Source organism: Harpegnathos saltator, unplaced genomic scaffold (assembly GCF_003227715.2).
Source record: "Harpegnathos saltator strain DR-91 unplaced genomic scaffold, Hsal_v8.6 scaffold10, whole genome shotgun sequence".
NCBI lineage: Eukaryota > Metazoa > Arthropoda > Insecta > Hymenoptera > Formicidae > Harpegnathos > Harpegnathos saltator.
In genome coordinates, this window is record NW_020229873.1 from 915,172 (window position 1) to 938,785 (window position 23,614).

The following is a 23,614-nucleotide window of genomic DNA, read 5'->3' on the forward strand; positions in this document are numbered from 1 at the left end:
GTTCCGCGAATGGAAAAGCGCGCACACCACGCGCCCGCCATTCGCCAGTTCGGCGAGCCCTTACCTTATAGCGTCACCGACGTTTTGTAATTGGTGTTTGTATGTGTGTGGGTGTGGGTGTGCGTCCCGTTTGCGTGTGTCACGCAGCGTCGATGGGATCCCTCGGCGCTACGCCATTTCACACCTTTCTTAGGGTCTCTCCCGGGGTGTCTGTCGTCTCTCTCGTCGTTTGCACTACATTACACCCTCTGCACTTGGGATTAAGTCAATATATGGCAGGAGGAAAGGGGTGAAGAGAGAGAGAGAGAGAGAGGGAGAGAGAAAAAGTTTCGCCGGGAAACGCGGAAAAAAGAGCGGCTAGAGATAGCGGCTGCACGAGAGTATCGACCCCGTCTCGTAGGGAGGGAGGGAAACAGAGAGAGAGAGAGAGAGAGAGAGAGGGAAGAGAGAAAGACAGAGGAAGGGGAGTGTGTGTGCATGCGAATTAATTTGAATTAACTCGTTAATTCCGACGCATCCTGTGCGCCAACTGAGAGGATTGTCGTTGGGAATCTTTTTCGATTGCTTAGAAGAGTAGGAACCTTTCCATTGTGATTTCGTACAAAAACAGACGCTCTTTCCCGTCAATTCTGAAAAAGAATCGGAAACTCTTGAGACCCGCGACCGCCTCGGCTGAACATTTTTACTCGCATTTCCCACGAATCTGAAACGACGAGTAAACGTGACTGACTTTTCAAAAACTACGAACGGGGTGTAGAAAGTGCAGCTCGGTGCGCGGACTGTCGTCCGAGAGCGAGAAATCGATAACGGTGTGAAACGCGCGACAAATCGGGCGAACAGTTCTGTCCGTTGACGATAATTTGTTTAATTGGCGGGTTAGGTATTGCACAGTGTTTGTAGTTACGTAAGCGTATTTTTACACGGGTGTGTCGACCGATTCGACGAAGCGAATTGATGGGGCAACCTTGTGACGTGCCTATTTTTTGACATTTGTCGGCGATCAGCTGATAATTGGCCGGATGCATCGTCGTCCTCTCTCTCTCTCTCTCTCTCTCTCTCTCTCTCTCTCTCTCTCTCTCTCTCTCTCTCTCTCTCTCTCTCTCTCCCCCACCCTCTGATTCTTTTTCTCACTCAATCCCGACTCGCTCCAGGATTTTAATGAGCGAATTCCCCAACGTCATTGTTCGATGAATATAATTAGAAATAGAGTTTACTTGAAGCAAATTGTCGGTTCAGAGGTTGGAATCACTCCCTTCGGCCCTTTCTAAAAACATCCGTCGGCCATCGATCTCTCTCGTCTCGATCGAGACGAGAGGTCGATAACGATTAATCGAATTCTGCTTCGAGAGGTTTATCGATAACGTCCATAAGAAATGAACGAGCCGAGATGAATCGAAAACGTGCTGCTGGTAACAAAAAATATATATTCCATAAAATACGGAATATAATAGAGAGTCTCGATTGCGGATCGCTAAAGAAGCAGCTTTTCCGTGTGTTTACTCACTTCCGTAACTACTTGCTGTTTCCTTGTCCAAGATATGAACGAAAAGACATTCTAAAGTGCTTCTAAAAGTATAAGTGAGTACTGAGAGAGAAAGAGAGACAGCGCACGCGCGTGTAAGAGAGAGAGAGAGAGAGAGAGAAGAAGAAGAGGGAGTGAGAGAGAGAGAGGAGGAAAGAGAGAAAGAAAGAGAAAATAAATGCAACGGAAAAGAGCAGACTTGGCAATCGTTTAGCCTCGTTGCTGCGTTCAGCTGGTTAGGTGTCAGGTGACTTTGACGTTTTTATCTGCTTCTAGATTAAACGGGGATTATCCGTTACGCGATATATACATACATAGATGATGACGTTTGCACGACGTATTATATATATATATCACACACTCACACATATATATATATATACACATAACACACGCATACATACACTTCTAAATACGTTGGGCGCATAGAAGAGAGAGGCACACCAAAGAAAGTCGCACGGAGGGGGAGAGAGGGAGAGAGAGAGAGAGAGAGAGAGGGAGGGAGAGAGAGAGAGAGAGAGAGAGAGAACAAGAGTTAGGAGGAGAAGGGAGGAAGCGAGAGGAAGAGACGTGATGCGCTCTCGCATGCTCACACGTCCGCTCGCTGTCGCATCTAACCGGCTGTGTAATCATTTTTAAAGTCCTCTTGACGGTCGCACACTCTCACGAAAGAATCACGCGCGCGGGACGGGCACATAAATGTATATCTCTTGATAATCAAGACGCCAAAGGTGGGTCGCTAAAAAAGGATTTCCGCGAATCATTGTGTACTAACCACCGTCGTCGCCGTTGTCTTGATATGTTCGTCGTCGCGCATCTCTACGCGAAGTTGTTTATGAAATCGAGATCACGCGCGTACAGCGAAAGCTACGACACTCGAGTTTCTTGGACGATTCACGAGAATGGATATTCGCGAAAACAAGTCGCGTGTGAAAGATGCGCGTGAGGCTCGGAACGGTCGCTGGCGATTTGATTAACATCAAATACACTGGACTTTCCACTCTCGAGCTTCCCTTGCGAACGCTTTTACACGTCTCGTGGCTAATTTTTCATCGTATCACTTTTGTATATTATGTTTAAATCGATGATTCTCTACGAAGATCTCGCGGCCGTTTGATTATGCTGATGCAAATTTTGTGTTCCAGTTAAGGCAATTATAGTGTCTTTAATGCATATTAACATTTAATCGCATCGAGGAAGTTCACGGTTTATGCGCAGTGTGAATAATATAAGAATGCTTCTGTGCAGATGTCGAGCAGCGAAATGGACTATTCGGATTCAGACTGCGCTGATCCAGGTTATGAGGATTATTATAATGTTCAACCATGGGGCAGTGATGTAGATAACGACGTGGATCCTGAGCAAAATAGAAGAGATCCGGAATACGCGGTATATGACTGTTTACGGGTCGACGAAGTGGAACGGCTCTTGAACGAAAATGTAGAGGTGTTAAGTACTAGCCTTCACATAACACCATCCCTAGCCAAAGTGTTATTACATGCGCACAATTGGGCGTTATCAGAAATTGTCACAAAGTACCGTACCAATGCTTCCAGTTTATTGATTAGTTCAAAGATTAAACCATTACCTACCCCAGAACAAGTGCCAGTATCGAAATGTCAGAGGGGTGTATGCTCGATTTGTGTTATGATCTTTCCTGCGGATAGGTTTTCTACACTTACATGTGGACATTCATTTTGTAAAGACTGTTGGTGTATGCATTTCGAAGTACAAATAACACAAGGTATATCCACTGGTGAGTAATAATCCCATTTCACTATTGTTTCAGTCAATTCTAGTATTCTAGTAATTTGCGTCAGATTTGCCGCTATTGCCCTCTCTTCTTTCTCTTTCTCTCTCTTGCCATATAGGTATAAGTTGCATGGCGCATGACTGCGATGTCTTAGCTCCAGAGGATTTTGTTCTTTCCATACTCACTAAGCCTAACATGAGAGAAAGGTACCAGCAGTTTGCGTTTTGTGATTATGTCAAGTCTCATCCTCAACTTCGTTTCTGCCCTGGCCCAAATTGCCAAATAGTTTTGCGCTCGAAGGAACAGCGAGCGAAAAGAGTCATGTGTTCATCATGCAAAACTGTATTCTGGTAAAACCAACTGTATCTTATATGATATATATCATTGTACCAATCGTAATAATCGCAGTAATTGTATTAATCTGCATATTTGCAACAGTAAACAAGTACAATTGTTGTTTCAGCTTCCGATGTGGTATGGATTATCACGCACCTACCGATTGCGGTACAATAAAAAAATGGTTGACAAAATGCGCGGATGACTCTGAAACTGCTAATTACATCAGCGCTCATACCAAAGATGTACGTACTTGTCGTGATTCTCAAACTTGCAGAACATATGATGGATTGTTGCCTCATTGTTTCACAGTGTCCAAAATGTCATATTTGCATAGAGAAAAACGGTGGTTGTAATCATATGCAATGTTACAATTGCAAGCACGATTTCTGTTGGATGTGCCTTGGGGATTGGAAAGCACACGGCAGCGAATATTACGAATGTTCTCGATATAAAGAGAATCCTAACATTGCTCACGAAAGTGTGCATGCACAAGCAAGAGAAGCTCTTAAGAAGTATCTTCACTACTACGAGAGAGTAAGTTCTTTCGCCCCCAAGAATATTTTTTTTTCTTCCAATATTTCTGCCACCTTTTCGAAAGAGATAGGAAAAACTACAAAGATGTGAGTCCTTCAAAAATCCTGAATATCTTTCTGCTGATTGCGTTTATTACATTGTTTCGTAGTGGGAAAACCACAGCAAATCGTTAAAGTTAGAGGAACAAACGTTAGAGGGTATTAAGATGAGGATCAATAAGAAAGTGATGAATGCCAGCGGGACTTGGATAGACTGGCAACACCTGTTCGAGGCCGCGTCGCTTTTAGCGCGTTGCCGTTACACTTTGCAATACACGTATCCGTACGCGTACTATATGGAGCCTGGACCTCGCAAAGAATTGGTGAGATTTCGTCCTTTGATGTTAAGTGAAATACGACAACACGTGACGGAGATTAAATTGAAAATCTGTATGCTAGTTTGAGTATCAGCAAGCACAATTAGAAGCGGAGATCGAGAACCTTTCGTGGAAAATTGAGCGGGCGGAGACGACGGATCGAGGTGACTTAGAAAATCAGATGGATATCGCAGAAAAACGCCGCGTCACTTTGCTAAAGGATTTCCTCGAAGTTTAATTCAGACGTGTATGTCGGACGTCACGCTCCCGGATTTAATCATGTGTGACTATGTTTCGTTCGCAGTCACGAAATATATAAAATCCTACGTCTCTTTCTTTTTGTAAGAACGGATGTGTCTCATGTGTTCCAACGTAATGATCTTAATAATTAAACAAATTGACTCTCGTGTATTCGAGAGTTTCGCGAGATGCAAGAAATTCAGCCCAAAAATGAGTTTAAGTAATACCAAAAAAAAAAAGAAAAAAAAAAGAAGAAAATTAGAATATGGGAAAAGATGGGGATCATGTACGGTATTATTAATTTCTTTTTCGGTACGGAAGTATTGTTGCGAAAGCCAGTAACTACATCGATTATAATCGGCTTTTGTCTGTAGTTGTCATGTCTATATGAATAATAAGAGGTACGGTCCTTACCGAGAGAGAAAGAGGGAGAAACTTTGACGAACAGATTCGAACGTGGAGATAGGAGTACTTTTATAAGAGCCCTATTCTCGTATATAATTTTATCTGAGTATTAACGATCGAGGAAATAAAAACATAGTGATGCAATGTGTTCCGAATCGTAGCTGTTGAGCATCAAACTTGAGAGAAAAGGTGAAGAAAAGGATATATATCGAATTTTAGGTCTACTTAAATTCTTGGGAATATTACTCAATATAAGGGTGATATCCAGATGACAAAAGTATTAATTATATCGACTGATTTGCGAGTGAATGCGAGAATTCGACAGTATAGAACATGTATGATATTCCGTTCTTAGTTTAAGAAAGTATTTTCGAAAGTGCGTTGCCACGGTGACACGCTTCTTTTTCCCCCCTTGAATCTATGTCTTGTCGAAGTATAGTTCACGATATGTTCTACCGATTTACCAACGCCGACTGCATAGTTCGGTAAGAGACGCGATGACGCGACGACGATAAGAGAATAAAGATGATGAGGCATGAGAAGTGTGATCCTCGTGGTCCACGCGCGAGAACATACCGATGAATTGACTCGATCGTGTCTCTTCACTGCTATCTTTTTTTTCCCCAAACCTTCTTCGAAGTATTGTTAATATTTAAGACACACATATACACACACACACACACACACGTACACACACATACGCGCAGTGGTCATTCGAAGAGGAAATGGTAGCCTAATTAAGTACTCCGGTGCCAAGGGATGGTACCCCCCCCGCCGTGTACATACTAAACGGATAAGCATGTGCTAAGGCAAAGAGAGGAAAAATGAAACAAAACAAATAAGCAGGAAAGAACGCGACGTTTTTCTATAAATTAGATTTTAAGAGGTATATGCAACGATCAAAGACATCCGCGAGACATACCTAGCCATAAAATACAAACTTACGTTTTGTAAGCTATTAGAAAAAAAAAGGAAGATAAAGATGGAAGGACAATTCGCGATTGAAACCGGGGAAGGAAACTGTCTCTTTTCTCGCGACACGAAAGAATGAACAGGCGTATGGATATTTATCGATGATTCCGAGTTAAAACAAGATCGGTCTCAGTAAAATCAATGTAATAACGAACATGTTGACAAGAAAAATAAACGCTGTTTAATATAAATTTGCGCATGGATAATTAAAGCGGTAACGACGATCTTGATCGGCTTCTCAAGGTGAGCGATCGAAAGTCTCTCCTACCCCCCTATATGCCTTCTCGATGCGTAATGAGAAGCAATCGCTATTGTATGTAACGAAAATATTGAAGTGTTTGTAAATTAATATTAATAATAACGTGTATACAATTCATACGAAATATTTCTTTGCTCTTGTTTTCTCGCATCGTACGCGAAATCTCACCGAAAAATCACAATTTACTTTCATACGCTAAGGTCGTTAAACCCTATTAAGATTTACAGAATTCGCGTCATTATAAAACAATAGCACCTAAAATATTCGCACCGTGGAACAACGTGAACGAATTCGCGCGCGGAATACGATCGAAGAATCGCACCGTGAAAATTTAATTTACTCAACAGTTAATTATTTATTTATAATTACATAATATAGTAACATACATCCCCTAAGTAATATAATCTAATAAAACGACAAAGCCGCGTTGATGCTTCCTGCCTCTGATTAAATCAAATGATACACTTTCGCAAAAAATCTGGAATATAATCTGATCGAGTTTCGTCAAACAGATTGAATAAAATTCATTCAATTCTAAGTGGTCTAAGTTTTCCATTCGCAATCAAGCGCTTCCGGAAGGAGACATATTGCGAAGGTATATATATCTACTAAATTTGCTATTAATTGCATCATGGCACAGAGTACTATATGCCAAATTGTATGTTCCTACGCCAAGAGTACATTCAGTCTAACGGTTAGTCAATAACGTATTATAAATGTGGCCTATTCTTGCACTAAGACTAGAGTTTTCATATCAGGTAAAAACGTCTCTTTAGTATTATTTCAAATATGGAGACACCATTCATCTCGTATTATCATCGCACATTTAAATACATAATATGACCCCATCTAGATAACTTCAGCTATTGTTTTAAATCTAATGTACATACATAGACCGGCATGATAGTTCTGTCATACTCTAGACAGCCATCAGGATTTTACAATCACTATCAATCAAGTCTATACATCCCTGCCAAAGACTTTGTTACTTGATAAAACGACAAAAATGTATCAAACATCAATTATTTCCATAGATATGTGATGTTATGCTTTATAAATATCATGACTTCTTTTTTAACGGTAGTTTATATTGTCGTTTCATTGAACAATCAACAAACGTAATGTAAACACGATGGCGAGTGAGTGAAAAATTCTCATTCCTGTGAAATACTCAAAGCTATTGTGCCGGTCTACATGTATGTGTCATATCCTGTATGAATACGAAAATTGGATAACCGTGACAAATTCTAAACGTACGATGAGAATACACAGTTTTATATTTATTTGCACGTGAGTGCTTATCTCTCATTCAATCGTTGCATAATTATCATATTAGTAGTATAATACAAAAAACAAGAATAACAATCGACATTCACATGACACGATCGTGCGCGTAATTATCCTGCTTCTGAAGAAATTATCATTATTAATAGTTTCTATGAATTCGAAGATTCGTGTGAAAAACATAATTCAATTCAGTTTAAAGACTTCAAATAAGCTGCGTCGAACAATTCAAGTTCGTTTATGAGATAATTGGCCTTATTTCGAAGAACCTTGGCTCTGGACGCCGCTTGTTCTAATATATGTAGAGTACTCGCTATTGATTTGAGTTCACTGTCCATCTCGGACGTTGTCTCGTCCACCAGATGACACAGTCGGGCGAATGTGCTGGACAGCTCTCTGAGTAATTGCACCAGATATTATCATTAGAAAAGGAAGATAAAAAAGATGTGAAGAAAGAAGAAACGAGATGTAAAGTTAACGATAAACTCGAATCTATATCGTACACGGATATCGCAACTTACTGTTGTACTTGATGACTGCAGTTGGAGGAAGTAAGGTCCACGATCAGTCGTAACTTCTTGGTGGCGTGATCAACATATTGTCGCTTGAATTCACGCTCCTTCGCTTTGTTAGTCCATGTTAGACGTTCATAAAGATATAAAGTACCATATATGGCACAAGTTATCGCTATCAACCTCCAACCTATCGTTTTTAACAGCTGGAAGACAAGACGAGACAATTAATTACGGGGGGGGAGAGAGAGAGAGAGAGAGAAAGAGAGAGAGAGGGAGAGAGAGAAAGAAAAAGAGACAGATCCTCGATTTCTTTAAGACAAGTGAATCGTGGATAATGATATATACGTACAAAACCAGCAACAATAAGACCGCCGGTACCCTGCGATGTGACAGACGCGACGGCTATCCGACTAGCAAAGGACCAATCGTCGGGTCTTGGTGCGAAGTTTGCTGCGTTGGAGATCAATTTGACCGAATCTATGCTGTCCGCGGGTGACGCGATACTCGGCGGGATCTGCAAGGAACACAAGGATATTGCGACGATACTGTTTCACTGATATTTGTTTTATTGCTGAAGCACGCGTCTCACCTCTTGAGGATAATTGGTGATGGCTAATTTGTGATTCTGTTTTCCCACGAATCTATTGATTATCGCCGTGAAGCCCCAGGAGAAACGGAACTCCAGATCCTCGTGAAAGTCTGCGCACAGATTGTCGCAGTTCAACCGATACAATATCTCGAACGGCTCTCGTCGCGGCAAGATGTTAAGCGATATTTGTTTCTTATTCTCGGGCAGCAAGCCCGACATCCTGTCGGTCATTTCCCGTTGCGAAGTTTCCATATTTAGCGCTAGGGCGGTACTGAGTCTGGCTCGCAAATTCGATCCTGAAGCAAAATGAAAAATATTCGATATCAATGTCGCGGAACGTTCTCATGTTCGAGTCGCGACGCAAGTATGCGGCTAAAGATCACCTAAGCCGTTTTCCACGTGTGTGTGAAGTTCTCGTTTGTAGACGTTCAAGACCAACGGCTCTGGGTGAAACGGAACGCTGAATTCGTCCACTAGAACGGCTAATCGTCGGATTTCCTCGTTCAAGGCCTTTGAGACTTTCTGCTCCACGTCTTCCACCATACGATTAATCTTATCTTTCATCTCCTGAGTCAGTAACAGCAACTGCTGCTCCGTGAAGTTCAATTTGTCGTGCACCTCTTTCTTGACGGTCAGTTGCTCGTTCCGCATCTGTTGCGTCCGAGCCATTATTTCGTCTAACGCCTGACGTATCTCACTGCGGCAGATCACGACGGGACAAGTTGACTTCAGTATACTTGTGCGCATAAAGATACGACTGCACGGATACGTAGATCCGCGTAGAAGATACGTAGAAGAAAAAAATATAAAATAGCGTTTTCTTACACAGCGATATGTTTACCACGTTCCGAGTGCTGCTCGAACTTGGTCTTCACTGCGGACTTCGAGATGCATTCTTCGAACTTCCTTTCAAAATCTTGAAACTCAAAGTACCGATTTTGAAAGCCTTCCGCTAGAGCACCATCTACAAACGCGAAACATAAAATTAGCCGAATAACTCTAGTACTAAGAGCAGAAAATGCAAACGGCAAATCGGAATATTACTGTGAGCAGGTTGCCCGCGTTGCTCTTGTATACGAGCTTGAAGAGTCTCCTTCGCGGAAATAAAGAACACACGTTCTTCGGCAACCTTTGGAGTATATACTTTGAGCTCCTTAGATAGAAAATCGACCGCACGTTCTTGATGTTGTGCTCTCACCTACACACAAGAAGCATATGAGTAAGACTCAGTAATCACGATGCGGTCGATTGTGACAACAAGCACGCCGACAGAACTTTGTTGGTACTATAAACTGTTGACACAAATAATAATACATAAATATCACTCGTTAAATATAACTTGAAAAATCCATAGTTCACTGTGCAAGAAAATAAACTTTGATTTTTCTGCTTCAGTATTGTAGATTCATGTTGTACAGCTTAGTGCATAGCATTTTTATCGAGTGTGTGATGAATTCTGCCGTCGTTGAAAGTAAACATATGTGAGAGACTAAATATAAGAAAGCGTTTCGTGTATTTCCCATTCTCGTACTTTAATGTATATCAGGCTTCTAAACCTCTGAAGGCTTTCAATTCGATTCTACTTTGTATGAGAACTAAATAAAGATAACCAGAAGCATCGTTTCAGAATAAACAATAATCTCCATGACATAGATAAACTCACCTCCTTTTGTTCTTTGACCAGCTAAAGAATAATAGGAGATATTACTGAAATTCACTTACATTACGACGCCACTACAAGAAATTCAATTTGTGACATGTAAATGCATAATTTGCAATTTCAGTATTATATATATATATATATATATATATATGCATACATATACATATATATATGTATGTATGTATATATACATATCGCAATCATTCCAATTTCTTAATTTTCTATGTAGAATATAATTAATATTTCACAGATGTATACCTGATCAAAAAATTCTGGCTCAGAAGCAGAGGCGTCCCAACGATTATTTAGGATAAATATATTTGGTTTCGATAATCTTGTAGAAACTTTATGGAAAAAGTTCTTTTCCTGAAAAAGAAAGCAAAGAAGGAATAGAAATATAGTCAGCCAATTTTTCCCGTTAAATGCACGGATTTTCTCGGAAGAAAATATCCAGTATATGCATAAACTTGCATATTAAACTTACTGTGACCATCAATGTAGATTCTGCATTCGCTACCAAAACAAAAACATCTGCGTCTAAACAGTGCTTATCAATCCATTCGTCGAGATTTGGAGTTACATCAACTCCTGGACTATCGACGAATACTACATCGTCCTGCAATAACAAACACTTCTCCTTTGGCCAGAATATTCTTACTAAATGACTTTCGCATAATTTTTCTTTGCAGAGAGCATGACCTAATTGCCCAACAGACTGCACGGGCTGTTTTTCAGTGGACCCTTCCGTAATAAGATATGATTCTCCATTGTCTGAACCTTCGACTTGTAGAAAACAGTTTGTAGTATGTCCTATGCCACTAGGTAAAATTTTGTCACGTAACATTGCATTAATTACAGTACTTTTCCCATTACTTGTTCTGTAATATACAAAAATTAAAATTCAATTTAACTTCAGTACGCGAAATATTATTAATTCAACTTAGAATTAGATACAAGTCTTTCAATGTAAAATCTACTTTACCTGCCAAAGAAAGCAACTTTCATGTGATCCCTTCTGAGTACATCTTTTATTGCATGTACTTTTTCGACATAACCTGTGACTTTCACTACTTCATCAGCAGATACAATATCATGTTTATTTTTTAATGCTGTAAAGTTAACATTGATCATTAGTAAATCTATATGCTGCATCAAATATATTTACTTTTACTCTTCTCTTTCTGTTTGCTTACATGACATAAATCCCACAGCGTCTTCCACATAATCCTCTATTTCTACAAATATATCATTTATTTTCTTTTTTGCCTTAACAAAGATCTGTAGAGGAGAATTATCAATTCTAACATCTGATGTTCGATGTTGACTATCAGCTCCAACCATGGATATTGTGCGATTGACATAGGTAGCCATATTTCTTTATGTTTCTACTTTAAATGTGTTGTACTTGGCAAAAGGAATAAAAAGTATGGTGCAGTTTGGGTATACAGTACAGCGACACACAGTGCACAGCATGCAGGATCAACTGAAATCATAAAAAGCAGAAATTACATAATTTTTACATAACTCATATTTACAACATAATATTTACATAACTCAACTTACATAAGCTCATTTATGTATATACATAGATACAAACATATACATATACAGGATATTTTTTTCATCTATAAATGCATATATATCATGAAAACTAGTGACTACTGTAAAATATATATTATGAAATATATTTTAAATTGAAGTCTTGCTTTATTTTGATAAAATAATCTTGTGGTCAAAACTTTATCCTAAATAAAAACATTATCCTCCAAGTATAAAAGTTATTTATCTTCTTCTATGTAGAAACATAAGATTTCCACAGATAAATCAATTTTTTTTTTTAATATATTCCCAGACAACACGTGTTCTCCTAGGGACGTCCTATGGACGTTCTAAGGATGGAGAAACATCCCCAGGACATCCTTAAGATATACTCTGGACATCTTCTGGACATCTGTCAGGGTTGTAATTCTTATAAAATATATTTTTCTTGAAACAATAATTTTAACTTTATATTCTTACACAAATTTATTCTTTAATTATTTTCTAGTTAATATACATTTATAAATAAAACTAGTTTTCTTAAATCAAACAGGTACATGTAACAAGCAATATATGATATTAAACATAATAGTGCGCAACCTTTTTGTCTTTAGTCATCGATGACCCGTAGAATAAATCTATAATATAATTATTCGGGTTGCTCTGGTGCCCAAAATTGCTAAAATATTCATAGTATTGTTATTGCTATTGAAAATAATATCAATAGTGATAAATTTACAAAAAAGGCTACTCCATTTATTTCAAATGTTGCGTAAGAACGGACGAACGTTATTTTATAATTTACAAAAAATTTCCGAGGATTTCCTCAAAATATGAAGTGCGCTGTTGCACAATCAAGCGTATGTACTTGATACGTACGATAGACAATATAATCACATAAAATTCTTCGGTTATATTCTATATCAATTTTGGGATGTAACCTCAATTAATAGCAAAAATGTTCATACAAACCACGCATAAAATTCTACTGACCATTAGAACATTTTCACAGCGGTATACTCATCATATCATAAGAATAATCGCTCATAAGATGATGACCATCAAATCATGATCGCAGTAAGTGCTGTCGATTAATAAATATATATTAGACTACGATAAAATATCTCCACCAACAATTCGACTCACTCCGGTGCCGATATTATAACCAAACCGTTGTGACTTACCAACAATACAGGAACACGTGATTATGTAGCGGATTTAGTCGAATGCACATGTATAGTACATGAGCAAAAAGAATGCGGCCTCTTTCACATGGAGCGTAAAATGCGTATGCGTAACTTGCGACAACCAATCATTCATCTCAGCTATGATTTAATTATTATCTATGACTGGAGTATCTTTTAGATCTTTAATAAATCCAGGGGAATGAACCAATCAGAAACGATAATCATTAAGCGCTTAGTAAGCAGCTTTTTCTGCTGAACGCGGCCATTGTCAAGTGAATTTCCTGAGAAAGGAAAGCTTCTCCTATTTGCCGTTTAGCTGTAATTAATTTTCAACTTATATATGAGTTTCGAACGGGCCTAATAATCTCAGTCAAACAATAATAGGTCTTTAAACTCATATTTTTGCGGGTCAATGGAGTATTTAGCGTCATCTAGCGGTATTATTAAAAAAGCCATGCGCCTGATAGTTTGAATCTTGGATAAAAATTTGAAAATTAGTTCTGAAGTTTCCGCTATGAGTCGCAACATTTCTTGTTGAGCGTAGTATAAGTCAATAATAAATAGACACACTATTCTCAAGTAGTACGGTTCAATAACAGATCGGATAAATTTTACTTTTCAATAATCCAAATTATAGCATGACTGAACAAAGACAAGATTCGTAATTTTTAAATAATACATTAAAATTATTTACTTTAAAACTTTATATATTTATGTATCCTTATATACATACGCTTTTGGAACGTTTAATAAGATTGAGGTAAATCTTGCAAGGTTAAGAAATCTTCCAAAAACAATTTTATGTAATAATTTATGTAATTAATATTTATGTAATAATTAAAACGATAATTTTAATTATTTTATTTACAAAAAATTATTAACAATTTTTATATCTTCATATTTTTATATTTTACATTTAAAATACTAAGTTAATTTTCATTTTAATCGAAAACAGATATATTCCAAGTAGTTTTATTTTAATGTTTTATTATTAATGTTTTACGTATATTTTATATCTTTATCTAGCTATGCAACGTAAAAAGGATTGCATGAAAACTTTGCCTCTGCTGGAAGGAGCAAAAGTAATTGTTATAGATGAAGGTTGGTTGTATTTAAAGTATTCAACTTATTTATGTATTTTATATGTGTGCTAATGAAAAATATTAATTATTTTATATTTGATTATCTGTATGTATAAATATTTACATTATATGTATACAGGACTAGAAGCACTATACGCAAGAATGTTATTAGCTGGTTGGATGCATATATGGTTAGAGAAAGATCATAATTATAATGTCGATATACTGTCATTTTGCGATCCAAAATTTTGGTATGATAATGAACCAGAATCATTTATCTCCAGGAATGTTCGATTGCATGATTATTACAGCATCAACATTGATAAAGTAGAAAATGAAGATATAGATAATTTCAAACCTATTCTTGAGACTATTAATTCACGTAATATAGTTGTTATTGATTGCCTAAGCTCCTTGGTTTTATATGCTGGTTTAGCAAAAACTCTGTGGTTTGTAGAGAAGCTGAGTAAGCAAGTGTCGCAATTGATTTGCATTTATAGAAGGGATTTTATACAGGATGAAATTCCTGCTATTGAGACATTGGGCACCACTTACGTGAAGTTAGAAAAATATGTTGGAATCAACACAATAAACAGTTTAGTTTACAGCACGACATTTATCCATAGAAAACCAGGTGGTTCTGTGTTATATCAAACAGAAGTAATAACTCAGGACAATATGACCTATCAAATCATTACTGCAAGCATTACTGCACCAAATGATCACAGGGATCAAGTAAATATTAATCAACCTGTGAAGATCGAATCGTCCTTTAGGATAGAAATAAATGCTCGAGAGATGGAGCAAAGAAACAGGACGCCTTTACCTTACACAATAAGTGCAGCAAACACATCCAAGATACATTATCAACCAGATGATATAGATGACATAGATGAAGATGATCCAGATGATGATTTATGTATTTGAATTGATTAAGACAGAATACTTGTACAAAGACTATTTAATTTTTTAAGATTTTTCTTAATATGTATTTTATATGTATTACATAAAACGAAACTCATCACTGCACATTGTCTGCAAACTAAATTCTTCCAGATCCTGGAGTAAACTGAATACTCTGTACAAATTTTATACATGCACTGAAGAAGGAAACAACTTTGTTTACTAATAAACCATTGTATTTCTGATATAATTGTCGTGTATTTATTACTTATTGCCATACATTATGTATACACATTCATAGAGATTCATATGTTATATGTTATATACATTAGTTTCCATATTGAAAAAGACAAAGACAACAAATAAAAATTTTTTTTCACAAAGGAAAGGAGAGAGTGATTTGACAAGAGTTTCAAGACAATACAGCTATAAAATAATACTTGTATTGTGGTATTATGGTATTCCGTAACACAATGCAAACTTCTCTTTGTAATGAGTAAACTATACACTTGTTTTCGCAGGTATACGTTTCTTGTCAATATTTGAGTACACTTGTACTCGAATATTGATAAGAAATTAAAGTGTACTTATCCAAATTGTTGAAGTAACATTGGCATGAAAATAGGTCACTCCCTGCGCTACTATTCTTGGCATTCTTTCGAACATCCCTCGCGTGTATCTTATCCTTCCGCAAAATATATCACAATAGAAAATCAAAATCTCCGCGTGTGAAAATAGCATCCCTGCATTGGTGTATTTCTTACATTAAATTATAAGTGTGCGGCATACAATGTATTGAACACAGCCTTTGCTAAAGTTATAGTAAAATGGCTGAACCGCACTACTGTTGTATTGTACTGTCACCATTAATACTGGTACTGTTTCTCGTTTAGTAACAGAAACACGCTATTTATTCAAAAGAAGGTACATCTGTTATTGGCAAATATTCTCACTGTAAATCTGTTCACTTTGTCAAAAAATTTCGCTAAAAAAATTAAAATTCTATCTAAAAGCACTTTGCAAAGTAATCACTCAATTACTTCGCTATGCTCGTACTCGTAAGACGATAAATGAGGAACTACTGTAGCTATAAATAAACATAAATATATCATTCTTGTGTTGACAATTCAATCGCATTCCCATTCTCTTCTCAGTCGCGACTGTTGTTTGAAATATAAATAGAAATATAAATATATAGAATTTCTTGTCTCTCTTGAGATAATCTAAACTGAAAAACTTAATTATACGTTGTACACGCACTCGCGCGTTGGAGCGTATCGTTAATTAAAAAAGATAATTACAAATTATGTTTTTGTGCTCCCGAAAAACCGAAAAACCTAAGAAAAATTTAACTATTCATTGAATATATATAGTAGCTGCTGGTCGTAGAAGTGATGTGTACCGTCCACGTGTTGCAGAACTCTGCTCTCCAACAGGCAACGGCCATATAGAACGGCGTTCTCTCGACTGTTCGCGAGTCCAACTTCCAGTAACCAGTTGACTAGATCCTTGCCGGTAAATACTTTTCTGTATACTCTCAACATTCGCCTGCGACACATGGATATATGTGCTTGACAAGCCTTTAGGTGATATCGATAAAACTCCTCCCGGATCTCCTTCACTTCAGAGCTCAGAGCCTCCTCGCAAGGCAGTTCTAATTCTTTTCCTATCAATATTTTTACAAGTATTATCAAGTGCGCACTAATCGCAAATTTTAACGTAATGTAATACATATTAAATTTATCCAATGACATATTGTGAGTGTAACAAACCTACGTGTAATCACAGTCACCACATTCCCTCGTTTTGTATTGTGTGTATGTGTTATGTGTCTGTTTTTATATGTAATATAAAACGTGTGGCAATGAATGTTGATGAGCGGATCTTGGTGGTGTTACCTGCATGCCATTTCCTATAAATTTTTCGCAGCCAACATCCAAATTTACCCAGACTTGGGTCCAGTCCAAAGATCGCGAACGCTATTAACGATTGTCCAAAGTTCAAGGCCACGTCTAAGAATACAAGCTCGGCATAAATACCAGAGAATTGTTCCATAATCAACGTCCCTACAGATATCGATATACCCTGCAACATACGTCGACGTTAGGTCTCACAATCTCGCGAATAAAGTTTATGAGAGTGAAAAGTTCAGGACTCAACGTACAATGAACATGGAGCACAACAGCAGGATGAGTAAAACGAGATGTCGCAGGGCTTGCGGGTCATTCCCCGCATTCGGGTCATTTTCCTCGACGCAATTGTAGTTATCTAAGTATGTTTCGCATGCTTCTCCAGTAGCACAACCGTTTTGGAAATCACAGTGAATTCTGAAAGCGTTCATCGTGTTATCTGTTATCTATCTATGTTGCAGACAATAGTGTAATATACATAAAATAGATAGGCACAGAAATCTCATTGTGAAAATCTACTTACCCAGGTGAGTCCATCAACGGTGAGACTATATCCTCGACATCCACTACGGATCTTTCCTCGTTCAAGATCGGTGTATTCTGTGCATCGTTCCCAAGATTCTCATACGTTACCTCGGGGTGTCTTCTCTGATACCTCTGTTGCAAGACCAAACAACCTACCGTCACTGTACAGAATCAAACGATTCTCATATAATGATTCTCATATAATGATTGACAATCTTGTATAGACGTGTGTATTTCACACAGTGATATGGTACGTAATATCAGCAACTTACAAAAACGACTCTTCAAACATCTCTCATTACGTACCTATGAAGCAGAATATTAATATGAATGAAGATACAGCGGCTTGGATCCTGTCAAACTGGAAATTCGGATTTTTCATATTGAGATTGGTCAAATTTGGACAATCGGAGAAGCATAACATTATCACCATGAAAAGCGGCACCCTGGAAATGAATATTATTACAGATGCATCGAACGGAAAATGTTCATATTTCAATCAATGTGAGAAGAAAACTCGTATTCATACACATACCCCCATCCGATAGGATAAAAAAACTTCTGCAATTTCTCAACGTGGGACCGTGAGTACACGCTCAGATACAGCAACGTCGCTGCGATTCCAGCTGTCCACATTCTGCTCGCGTACACACCGATTGTTATTAGAATAAACTGGACGTACCTATGTAGAATAGGTAACAGGTAAGGTCAGGATGACATAATTGCATCTCAGAGGAATTACCAATTGCGCAGAAATTTCATATACCATAATATTGTGACGTAACTGCAATTTGGATCCAATTTTGACCAAATGATCACGCCTATCGCTGTTAAAAACTGCGAAAACATGAACATTTTCACACGTATGAATTTCCATCGACACACATCGACATAAATATTTTATATCGACATAAATACTTTTGCGATTTACCGCGCGTATATATACCTGCGCAACTATAAGACACAGAGTGCATCGATGAGTGACGTGATTGTATCTCTTCCGTCCAAATCCAAGGAAGCATATCATTAGCCATATGCAAGCAGCCACGGACGCGACGCTTATGTCGAAGGAAAAGACATTCAATTGCTGTGCATAACTGGCCGGTGTGATGCCGGCATAGGCCGCGTTGATCAGCTTGGCCGACACGAACATGAGCGGAGCCGAGAGAAACGTACAGGCTACCAATGCCGAAGTGATCAGGTCAGTTTCGAGATTGTATCGCAGAGTGAATATAAACAGAGCTGGCGCTGTCGGTATGGTGCCGTAAAGGAAGCCGTATGTGCTCAGATCCCTCGTTTCTGTATCGTTGTATCCGGCATTCAAGAAGATGATTGACTTCCTGATGACCAAAGGCAGGACCAGCAGCTTCACCGAGACCAGTATGCCTGGTATGACAAGGGCTGTGCCTTTCAACTTGTGCACCTTGCCCACTATGATCAGACCGAAGAAAAAGAGTGCACTGGCGGAGAACGCGTTGCCAAATACCTCGAGGACTGTAGCGAGCAGATGCGGCACATTATGTTTGAAGATTAGATTTCCCACGATGCCTAAGACAGTCATGAATAATATCGGATTCAGCACGACGCCCTTCACCACAGAACAGGCCATGTCTCTGTAACTCGTATGCTCTTCCATACGTTGTTTGCCTATTTCCAGCAGGACAAAACCGATCGGGTTTAAAATAGCTAATGATATAGGAGCCACCAGGTAAAGATAAGCAACGTACTCTGGGTGCGTTTGTCCATATAGAGCATCAACTAGAATAACATTGTAGTATTTGTATTATATTTTGTGCGGTAATATTGTGTCTTATGAGAAAAAGGTTAATATAGACACTTATCTCTTTAGTTTTCAGTCATGGAAGTCTTAGAACACGTGAGCATGTTTAAATTTACAAATTCTTCAAACTTTATACAAAAAGTTTATACAAAAAGTCAAAAAGTTTTTGAAATATTAAATAATCAATATAGCTAAAATAGTATATTTGATCCAAAACTGTTTGCTAACTCTAAGATTTCTATTATGAAAACATGAAGAGAACATTGATCCTTTTCTCTCAGAAAAGATAATTATTTTTGTTCTTACTTATTGGATATCCAATAGCAAAATCATTACTCTGAGTGGTAAATATTGCAAAAAGAGCAGCTCGTCCAGGATTCGATGGTTTCGTAATTATTAATGAAACTATGAGCACAACGATAAACACACAGCTCTTGGCAAGCAATATAGCAAGTAGAAAATTCCAATTAACTAATGAAAAATCAAGTTTCGCCAGAGACATAAAAATTAAAGATGGCAAAGCAAAAGTACCAACAAAGGTGTGTAGACCATTTGTCTCTGAGTTTGTTATCATTTCAAATCTTCCAGCTACATAACTGTAAAATACATACTTCAGTTAATATCAGAATGTAATGTTCTGCTTTCAATTATACATTTAAACTATATATCAAAAATATTACTAACAATCAACATATAATAAAGTATTTCAGTAAAATTTAAAATATATTAAAACTTTTAACAGTTTCTTATTTACATGCTTGAGGTATCAAAAATATCCTTACCCACATAATATAATAGCGAGGCATTGTATTAGCGCAAGATATAAATTATCTGTTGGCTCAATGTCCGTCTTCGTATATTGATCCGTATGTGATGATAAAGTTGTTGACAAAATACTTTCTTGATTACTCTATAATAAAAAAAAAACATATAAAAAATAAATATTTAGTGTAAGCATCTAAGCATAATTCATATTTTTAATTTATCATATATACCATGTTTCTCATTATACAATTTCGTTATCTCATTATATTATAACCAGCATCATAAAAGCAGCTTTTTTATGTAAACTCGTATGTTGCTTCTAAATCTGTAAGCAGGTATTCTCTGTAGTTTCTCGTATGCTATAATCTTTTTATATTTATTAAATTTATAAAGTCATGAATTTAATGTTAGCATATGCTCAATGTGAGCATGTTACATAGAAAGATACAAAACAATAAAGAAATGCGAAACAATTTATTCTAAGCTAGAAAGCACTTTATCGAAAAAGAAGAACGACAAATTTTTATCATTTATTATGGCTTATAATTAGCACAAGTATTCGCCAATATCGATATAAAAACTATAATTAGACATACGATTAATCAAAGTTGCCTAAAAGCGCACAGCACAATGCGGGAAAAAATATTGATCGATCGGGATCAAATGTATTTGTTTCTTTGTAAACAATATTTTAAAGAGCGGGTAACTCTGCGATACTACGAACGTTGATAATTAAATGTCTACGACAGATGGATTTCTGGTTCTGATTCAATAAATGGCTCTGGGCAGAATTGTTACACTCTATCCCCTACGCCAGTCAACGATTATGAAAATAAAAGAAAAACAGGGACAACGCGTGCGCAGTCCCCGCAATAAAAAAAATATGCATGTAGTTACAGAAACCACATCTAACCGCCACGGAAGCGAACGAAATCTGTCTTCCTGACAAATGGATTTATCACAAGTAATCGGCACATAAGGAACAAAGCGAGTGCGAGGGAGACGGATGTCAGACGAGTCGATATTAAACGCGCATGCGCGTCGATAAACTTGACACACCCGGGATGTACAAATTCCGCTCATTCGCTAATTTCGTATCTTATCAATTTGACAGCGTCATTAAATAAAGCTGCAATGTGTGATAAATGTTATAAAAATTACACGATATAGATTATGATATAAAAACGATGAGTATAAAAGGAATTGTGCGCGTCACTTTCTTTGTCATTTATCATTTTCACCACACTCGTCACTCGTCATCATGGCGCGCGAACTGTTTCGAAGAGCACGGTGCAGTCTTATTCAAGTACTGTCCGATGAGATACACGAACTAATCATAGAATGGGTACATCACTTATTCGTCTTAATACGTCGTTCAATTACGCCGGATATCATCCTATGGAACTTGAACACATCCATCCAGTTACTCTTCAGCATCGGTGAATCGCTGTTAACTCCTAGTTTCATTGGCGTGTCAAAAGACAATTGCTCTTCTGCAGCTAGCACTGTGCCAGAACATCATTAATTATTGCTCTCAATGGCTCATAGATTTGGCTCATCGTTTTACGGTTTACGGTTACGAGATATGATTACTGCTCTGACTGACCTGACTAATACCATGTCAGATCAAGGAAACCATTGTTACTCACAATTACATCGCTCAATAATGGCTCAAAATATTGGCTTACCGTTTACGGTTACAAGACAATTGCTGCTCAACAACTAGCACTACTAGCCAGGACAAGGAAGTCATTTTATCATTATTATTATATTATAGAAGTCATATATGATCATATATCAGTAATATATCATTATATTACAATTATGATTCACTATTATGGTTCACAATTATGGCTCGCAAGAATGGCTCACGATTTACGATTGCTACTTACAATTAATGTATAATTAATGGATATTTGAGTACCCGAAGTCAAAAGCTTTGACTTCGAGGAAACGGCCAGAGACAGGCCCAACGATTATAATTTTCCACAATAGGGCTAGCAAAAGCCGATTCTAATAATTAAGAAATTAACTTTCCGATGTAAATAATTGACTTCTGTCATTTTTTATTTCGAAAAATTAATTTCTTAATTAAGCTTTTGAGGAAGGAGGGCAGCGCAAACGTGCATATAGTCCTCATTTCTTCAAAGTATTTCTTCAAACGGCACGTGCCGGCGAATCGGTCTTGATCATAAAGTTAGCAGCTACATGTTCTTGCAAGTGCCGCTGACGCACCAGTTCGCAGCTTATCATTAATCTGATAAGATATAACGAATGGCGATACGCAATATACGTTATTGCTATTGCACTATGGTCGCTTTAAGTAGGTAGACGCAGTGACTGTCAATTGGCATCACGCAACAATGGCACGCCGACTGTTTTACAGACTTTCCCAGACAGCATCGGACATCCAACGGATGTACGTTTCACGTCCAATTTATGTCCGTATGTCCGATTTATGTCCGTGGACATAAATTGGATGTAACAAGGATGTCCTTATTGGACATCGGACCTGTAGGACGTTCGATGTACGTCCATCGGACGTCCTATGTCCGAAGTTGTGACAAACGTGCATCCTATAGACGTCTTTTGTAAAAAAAATGGACATCCGTGTCTGACCTGTCTGGGCTGTGGAACCATTTTGTCGATACACTGTCTAATGAAAGCGAGGAATTAATTACAAACATGATGCATGATTTATTCGTTTGGATACGTCGTTCAATTACGCCGGATAACATCCAATAGTGCCTGAGAACATTTATCGAATTATTATCTATCATTGGTGATCCATCGTTAATTTCTCGTTACAGCGACATGCAAGTTAATTGTTCCAATGCACCTAGCACATGAACTGAACAGATTTGAACTGAACAAGCTATATTGATTAGACTATTAGCTATTTTCAATAAGTCAGAGATTAATTTTTAAAATTAATTTTTTAATTATTTAACTTTTTAGGAAAGCTGTACGTGAAATATTTACGTGAACAGCTTTTATTCCTTCGAAGTATAAAGCGTAAATTGACCTTGATCGCAGAATTAGTAATTTTTTATACGTTTTTACTATGGTATAATTTCAATTTTTAAGCTTCACATTCATTATTTTCATACAAGATTTTTTAAATTATTTCTGCTGAAAAGACAATGATAAGAAGAAAACCTATAAATTCGTTGTTTCCGGGCGCTATTGTAACAATATATTCTTGAGACCAAATAGAGCAAAAAGGTCTAGTACCACATTTTCTTCCAAATGGTTAGCGAGATTACGTAAATTAAATATTGAGAAAGTTATCAAGTTTTCCTTAAATATCTCAAAAAATATTAAGCAAATAAAAAAAATGTTTTAGATAAAAGTTGTTCAAAATTAATTGGTAGAAAAAGACGGTGTAATAAAAAATTGGGGTTTCCATTTGAAAATTTCGAGTTGACCTTCAAATGACTTTCAAGGTCAAGATCATTTTTAAGATCATCAAAAGATAGTACTTCGCGACCCC

The 23,614-nt window shown here is 37.4% G+C and overlaps 4 protein-coding genes across 14 annotated transcripts; 2 read left to right on the forward strand and 2 right to left on the reverse strand.

Annotated features, from left to right (window-relative positions):
* The first annotated feature begins 801 nt into the window (after positions 1-801).
* ari-2 (E3 ubiquitin-protein ligase ari-2) lies at positions 802-6,258 on the forward strand. Of its 4 annotated transcripts, XM_025297055.1 has the most exons (8): positions 802-880; positions 2,164-2,253; positions 2,771-3,278; positions 3,394-3,625; positions 3,739-3,856; positions 3,924-4,148; positions 4,297-4,509; positions 4,586-6,258. In XM_025297055.1, exons 3-8 carry the CDS (start codon positions 2,771-2,773, stop codon positions 4,739-4,741), a joined length of 1,452 nt encoding a protein of 483 aa, XP_025152840.1. In that variant the 5' UTR covers positions 802-880; positions 2,164-2,253; the 3' UTR covers positions 4,742-6,258. The 4 variants fall into 4 exon arrangements, with proteins under 4 accessions (XP_025152840.1, XP_011151159.1, XP_011151158.1 ...); XM_011152857.3 differs by lacking the exons at positions 802-880; positions 2,164-2,253 and adding an exon at positions 1,677-1,769; XM_011152856.3 differs by lacking the exon at positions 802-880 and having other exon boundaries at positions 2,048-2,253.
* A 67-nt stretch (positions 6,259-6,325) lies between these two features.
* On the reverse strand, positions 6,326-13,258 carry Marf (Mitochondrial assembly regulatory factor). Of its 6 annotated transcripts, XM_025297032.1 has the most exons (15): positions 13,154-13,258; positions 12,963-13,053; positions 12,570-12,648; positions 11,624-11,913; positions 11,413-11,539; positions 10,915-11,308; positions 10,689-10,796; positions 10,431-10,451; positions 9,812-9,965; positions 9,593-9,731; positions 9,151-9,464; positions 8,768-9,063; positions 8,528-8,692; positions 8,185-8,381; positions 6,326-8,059 (listed from the first exon to the last, which is right to left on the reverse strand). In XM_025297032.1, exons 4-15 carry the CDS (start codon positions 11,799-11,801, stop codon positions 7,855-7,857), a joined length of 2,298 nt encoding a protein of 765 aa, XP_025152817.1. In that variant the 5' UTR covers positions 11,802-11,913; positions 12,570-12,648; positions 12,963-13,053; positions 13,154-13,258; the 3' UTR covers positions 6,326-7,854. The 6 variants fall into 6 exon arrangements, with proteins under 6 accessions (XP_025152817.1, XP_019700212.1, XP_019700213.1 ...); XM_019844653.2 differs by lacking the exon at positions 12,570-12,648; XM_019844654.2 differs by lacking the exon at positions 13,154-13,258 and having other exon boundaries at positions 12,963-13,139.
* Positions 13,259-13,811: 553 nt separating this feature from the next.
* On the forward strand, positions 13,812-15,391 carry Elp5 (Elongator complex protein 5). Its single transcript, XM_011152851.3, has 3 exons — positions 13,812-13,916; positions 14,183-14,257; positions 14,378-15,391. The coding sequence occupies exons 2-3, from the start codon at positions 14,185-14,187 to the stop codon at positions 15,163-15,165; spliced, it is 861 nt and encodes a 286-aa protein (XP_011151153.1). The 5' UTR covers positions 13,812-13,916; positions 14,183-14,184; the 3' UTR covers positions 15,166-15,391.
* A 177-nt stretch (positions 15,392-15,568) lies between these two features.
* On the reverse strand, positions 15,569-21,121 carry anchor (integral membrane protein GPR155 homolog anchor). Of its 3 annotated transcripts, none has more exons than XM_011152848.2 (12): positions 20,718-21,121; positions 20,352-20,446; positions 20,139-20,266; positions 19,663-19,952; positions 18,523-19,334; positions 18,343-18,413; positions 18,112-18,258; positions 17,883-18,022; positions 17,575-17,737; positions 17,306-17,468; positions 17,040-17,226; positions 15,569-16,807 (listed from the first exon to the last, which is right to left on the reverse strand). In XM_011152848.2, the coding sequence occupies exons 2-12, from the start codon at positions 20,361-20,363 to the stop codon at positions 16,494-16,496; spliced, it is 2,427 nt and encodes an 808-aa protein (XP_011151150.1). In that variant the 5' UTR covers positions 20,364-20,446; positions 20,718-21,121; the 3' UTR covers positions 15,569-16,493. The 3 variants fall into 3 exon arrangements, with proteins under 3 accessions (XP_011151150.1, XP_011151152.1, XP_011151151.1); XM_011152850.2 differs by having other exon boundaries at positions 21,035-21,120; XM_011152849.2 differs by having other exon boundaries at positions 21,019-21,120.
* Positions 21,122-23,614: the final 2,493 nt, after the last annotated feature.

Coding starts and splice junctions, on each gene's coding strand:
- ari-2 (XM_025297055.1), top strand. CDS start 2,771: ATGTCGAGCAGCGAAATGGACTATTCGGATTCAGACTGCGCTGATCCA. Junction 3,279..3,393: donor AACACAAGGTATATCCACTG/GTGAGTAATAAT, acceptor CTTGCCATATAG/GTATAAGTTGCATGGCGCAT. Junction 3,857..3,923: donor TCAGCGCTCATACCAAAGAT/GTACGTACTTGT, acceptor ATTGTTTCACAG/TGTCCAAAATGTCATATTTG.
- Marf (XM_019844653.2), bottom strand. CDS start 11,801: ATGGCTACCTATGTCAATCGCACAATATCCATGGTTGGAGCTGATAGT. Junction 11,309..11,412: donor AAAGTTGCTTTCTTTGGCAG/GTAAAGTAGATT, acceptor TGTATATTACAG/AACAAGTAATGGGAAAAGTA. Junction 9,732..9,811: donor ACGCGGGCAACCTGCTCACA/GTAATATTCCGA, acceptor TCGCGTTTGTAG/ATGGTGCTCTAGCGGAAGGC.
- Elp5 (XM_011152851.3), top strand. CDS start 14,185: ATGCAACGTAAAAAGGATTGCATGAAAACTTTGCCTCTGCTGGAAGGA. Junction 14,258..14,377: donor AGTAATTGTTATAGATGAAG/GTTGGTTGTATT, acceptor ATATGTATACAG/GACTAGAAGCACTATACGCA.
- anchor (XM_011152848.2), bottom strand. Junction 17,469..17,574: donor CCGTTGATGGACTCACCTGG/GTAAGTAGATTT, acceptor GAACGCTTTCAG/AATTCACTGTGATTTCCAAA. Junction 16,808..17,039: donor TTATAGGAAATGGCATGCAG/GTAACACCACCA, acceptor AAATATTGATAG/GAAAAGAATTAGAACTGCCT.